The sequence below is a fragment of the Plasmopara halstedii genome (genome assembly GCF_900000015.1).
Source record: "Plasmopara halstedii genome assembly, contig: Scaffold_2061, whole genome shotgun sequence".
Classification (NCBI taxonomy): Eukaryota; Oomycota; class Peronosporomycetes; order Peronosporales; family Peronosporaceae; genus Plasmopara; species Plasmopara halstedii.
In genome coordinates this window covers 710,286-712,761 of record NW_020188969.1, presented here as the reverse complement: position 1 = coordinate 712,761, position 2,476 = coordinate 710,286, and the positions used below count along the sequence as shown (strand labels likewise).

At 46.3% G+C, this 2,476-nt stretch overlaps 2 protein-coding genes across 2 annotated transcripts in view; one reads left to right on the top strand and one right to left on the bottom strand.

The window, feature by feature from the left end:
* Positions 1–949, bottom strand: part of PHALS_02671 (tubulin alpha chain) — a gene marked incomplete at both ends in the record, with an annotated part of 1,199 nt that extends 250 nt beyond the window's left edge. Inside the window, one exon of the mRNA XM_024717096.1 lies at positions 39–949. Within this exon, the coding sequence (XP_024582629.1) occupies positions 39–949 (911 nt within the window). The remainder of the gene's footprint in view (positions 1–38) is intronic.
* A 639-nt stretch (positions 950–1,588) lies between these two features.
* The window catches only part of PHALS_02670 (tubulin alpha chain), a gene marked incomplete at both ends in the record, with an annotated part of 912 nt that continues 24 nt past the window's right edge, over positions 1,589–2,476 (top strand). Inside the window, one exon of the mRNA XM_024717095.1 lies at positions 1,589–2,476. This exon is cut by the window's right edge and continues 24 nt beyond it. Within this exon, the coding sequence (XP_024582628.1) occupies positions 1,589–2,476 (888 nt within the window).

Here is a 2,476-nt window from a genome sequence, read left to right as displayed (position 1 = left end):
GGCATGTAGCCATGTATTTGCCATGACGTGGGTCACACTTAGCCATCATTGACGTCGGTTCAAAGGCACTATTCGTGATCTGAGCAACCGACAATTTCTCGTGATACGCTTTTTCCGCTGAGATCACAGGAGCGTACGAGCTCAGCATAAAGTGGATTCGAGGATATGGCACCAAATTTGTCTGGAACTCAGTAATATCAACGTTAAGAGATCCATCAAAGCGAAGTGAGGTCGTTAGTGACGAGATCACTTGCGCAATGAGACGATTGAGGTTCGTATATGTTGGTCGCTCAATATCCAGGGATCGACGACAAATATCGTAAATAGCTTCATTATCTAGCATCACAGCAATGTCTGTGTGTTCGAGAAGAGCGTGGGTTGAGAGTACTGAATTATAGGGTTCGACGATCGCTCCAGATAATAGAGGAGACGGGTAGATGGTAAACCCAAGTTTGCTTTTCCGTCCATAATCGACTGATAGACGCTCCAGTAGTAGGGAGCCAAAGCCGGATCCAGTGCCTCCACCTACTGCATTAAAGACCATAAATCCTTGTAAACCAGTACATGCATCCGCAAGTTTTCGGATTCGATCCAGCACTTGGTCTACAACTTCTTTGCCGATTGTGTAGTGGCCACGAGCGTAATTATTAGCGGCATCTTCTTTGCCAGAAATTATCTGCTGCGGGTGGTAAAGCTGACGATAGGTACCAGTACGGATTTCGTCGCAAACTGTGGGCTCTAGATCCACAAACACAGCACGCGGCACGTATTTGCCCGATCCTGTTTCTGAGAAAAAGGTAGAGAACGAGTCATCATCACTCATAGCACTCGAGTCGCTGAGAATCCTTCCATCGGGCTGGATACCGTGCTCGAGACAGTAAAGCTCCCAGCAAGAATTACCGACTTGAATACCACCTTGGCCTAGATGAATGGACAGAATTTCACGCATGTTGAAGTTGATGTAAGGTGACAAGATGAAGTGCGAAGTTGGACAATTGGACAATGGAAAAGCTACATGGCAAGGTGCACGGTTGCCGGTTGCAGAGCGATTTTAGGAATTTTATATAGATGGATTGGTGGTACAAAGGGTGGGTAGCTTTTGTATAGTCATTCCGTGGTCGACTTCAGCATCTGTGCGTCGGTGACAACGCAAACTCAGGACGTGAAGGAATGGATATTTATACTGTATGAAAAACTACTTACCTTTTTAAAAGTGATATACTACATATGTGACATACCTACGTAGAATATTATGATAACCAACCTCTCATACTCTTGCTCTTGTTAAAAATTGATATTACAATACATACTATTACCGCTAACAGTAGACTACTATCGCCAAGAGCGACAGGACACTGAGACAAAATCTGGCTGCGACTTGGCAAATTTGCCAGTATCATTGGCTAAAATCTTCTATCTCCGCATCCAAAGGTCAATCAAACATTCAAATCCCCTCCCTTTCCCGCCTCCGTCGCTTTCTCCCTCATTCCCCAACTCGACTGCAAACGCCCTCACAACGTTTCCAGTCGTCTAGGAACCTCACCCATCCACAGCCCAAAAACACACACGAACAGCACATAGAATTACTATGCGTGAAATTCTTTCAATTCATCTCGGCCAAGGCGGTATTCAAGTCGGTAACGCATGCTGGGAGCTGTACTGTCTCGAGCACGGCATTCAACCTGATGGTCAGATCCCGAGCGACTCAAGTGCTATGGGCGACGACTCGTTTTCTACCTTTTTCTCAGAGACAGGATCTGGAAAACACGTGCCGCGTGCTGTGTTTGTGGACTTAGAGCCCACAGTCTGCGACGAAGTCCGCACTGGTACCTATCGTCAACTTTACCACCCGGAACAGATCATTTCTGGCAAAGAAGATGCCGCTAATAATTACGCTCGTGGCCACTATACAATCGGCAAAGAAGTTGTAGACCTTGTGCTTGATCGTATTCGTAAACTCGCTGATGCTTGTACTGGTTTGCAAGGATTTATGGTCTTCAATGCAGTGGGTGGCGGTACTGGCTCAGGTCTAGGCTCTTTATTGCTAGAGCGCTTATCAGTTGACTATGGACGCAAGAGTAAGCTTGGCTTCACCATCTACCCTTCGCCTCTTGTCTCATCAGCTATTGTCGAACCGTACAATTCGGTGTTGTCGACACACTCGTTGCTGGAACATACCGACATTGCTGTAATGTTGGATAATGAAGCTATTTACGACATCTGCCGTCGCTCGCTGGACATTGAACGACCGACGTATTCAAATCTTAATCGTCTCATTGCGCAAGTCATCTCGTCGCTAACGACCTCACTACGCTTTGATGGATCTCTAAACGTTGATATTACCGAGTTCCAGACAAATTTGGTGCCATATCCTCGAATCCACTTTATGCTGAGCTCGTACGCTCCTGTGATCTCAGCGGAAAAAGCGTATCACGAGCAATTATCGGTTGCTGAGATCACGAATAGTGCCTTTGAG